Genomic DNA, 1,141 nt, shown 5'->3' on the forward strand with positions numbered 1-1,141 from the left:
GTGGGGGGGGGGGGGTTACTGGGAAAGACGTGCAAATAAAAGAAAGGTTTTGGGGATTTATTTCTATAAAATCTCACACTGCTGAAAATTTAGAGGAAGTTATGCTAAATACCTTGCAAGCATTAATTAAAAAGCAAACAGCCTTTTTATACCTTGTTAAATCTATTCGACATTATATTTTAACTTTGTAGAAAACTTATTTGTATTTTTCTCTCTTTCTATACAAAAATGTAACATTCTTACGATTTGCTTAGGGAAGAATACAAGATAAAAAACTACATCTTTAATTAAAAAGTATGACGATTATGAAACAAGACTGATGATTTCATGTTGGTCCAAAATATTACAACGAGTAAATGTGGTACATATATCATTACAAGACCCAAAGCTGAACATTTCGAATGGAGAAACACTATTAAAATCATTGAAATAATTCATTTTTGAATTAAGAAATTATTTTGAATCGATTAAAAATGAAGCAAGTAATTTATCCACAGCTGGTGACAAAATATTTTACGAAGAAAGAAGCACGAAAAAAAGTAAAGTATTCTTTAATGAAAATACTAATAATGAAGTATTGTTAACAGCAAGAGATCGATTCATTTCTATTGTTTTCTTTGTAGTGTTGTTAACTGGAAGAGATCGATTCATTTCTATTGTTTTCTTTGTAGTGTTGTTAAGAGGAAGAGATCGATTCATTTCTAGTGTTTTCTTTGTAGTGTTGTTAACAGGAAGAGATCGATTCATTTCTAGTGTTTTCTTTTTAGTGTTATTAACAGGAAGAGTTCGATTCATTTCTATTGTTTTCTTTGTAGTGTTGTTAACAGGAAGAGATCGATTCATTTCTAATGTTTTCTTTGTAGTGTTGTTAACAGGAAGAGATCGATTCATTTCTAGTGTTTTCTTTGTAGTGTTATTAACAGGAAGAGATCGATTCATTTCTAGTGTTTTCTTTGTAGTGTTATTAAGAGGAAGAGATCGATTCATTTCTAGTGTTTTCTTTGTAGTGTTATTAACAGGAAGAGATCGATTCATTTCTATTGTTTTCTTTGTAGTGTTGTTAAGAGGAAGAGATCGATTCATTTCTAGTGTTTTCTTTGTAGTGTTATTAACAGGAAGAGATCGATTCATTTCTATTGTT

The 1,141-nt window shown here is 30.0% G+C and overlaps 1 protein-coding gene across 1 annotated transcript; it reads right to left on the reverse strand.

The window, feature by feature from the left end:
* Positions 1-513: 513 nt before the first annotated feature.
* On the reverse strand, positions 514-1,131 carry LOC106458569 (endo-1,4-beta-xylanase B-like). The gene has a single exon (XM_013918087.1). It carries the CDS (start codon positions 1,129-1,131, stop codon positions 514-516), a length of 618 nt encoding a protein of 205 aa, XP_013773541.1.
* Between the last annotated feature and the right edge of the window lie 10 nt (positions 1,132-1,141).

The sequence above is a fragment of the Limulus polyphemus genome, unplaced genomic scaffold (assembly GCF_000517525.1).
Source record: "Limulus polyphemus unplaced genomic scaffold, Limulus_polyphemus-2.1.2 Scaffold487, whole genome shotgun sequence".
Taxonomy (NCBI): domain Eukaryota; kingdom Metazoa; phylum Arthropoda; class Merostomata; order Xiphosura; family Limulidae; genus Limulus; species Limulus polyphemus.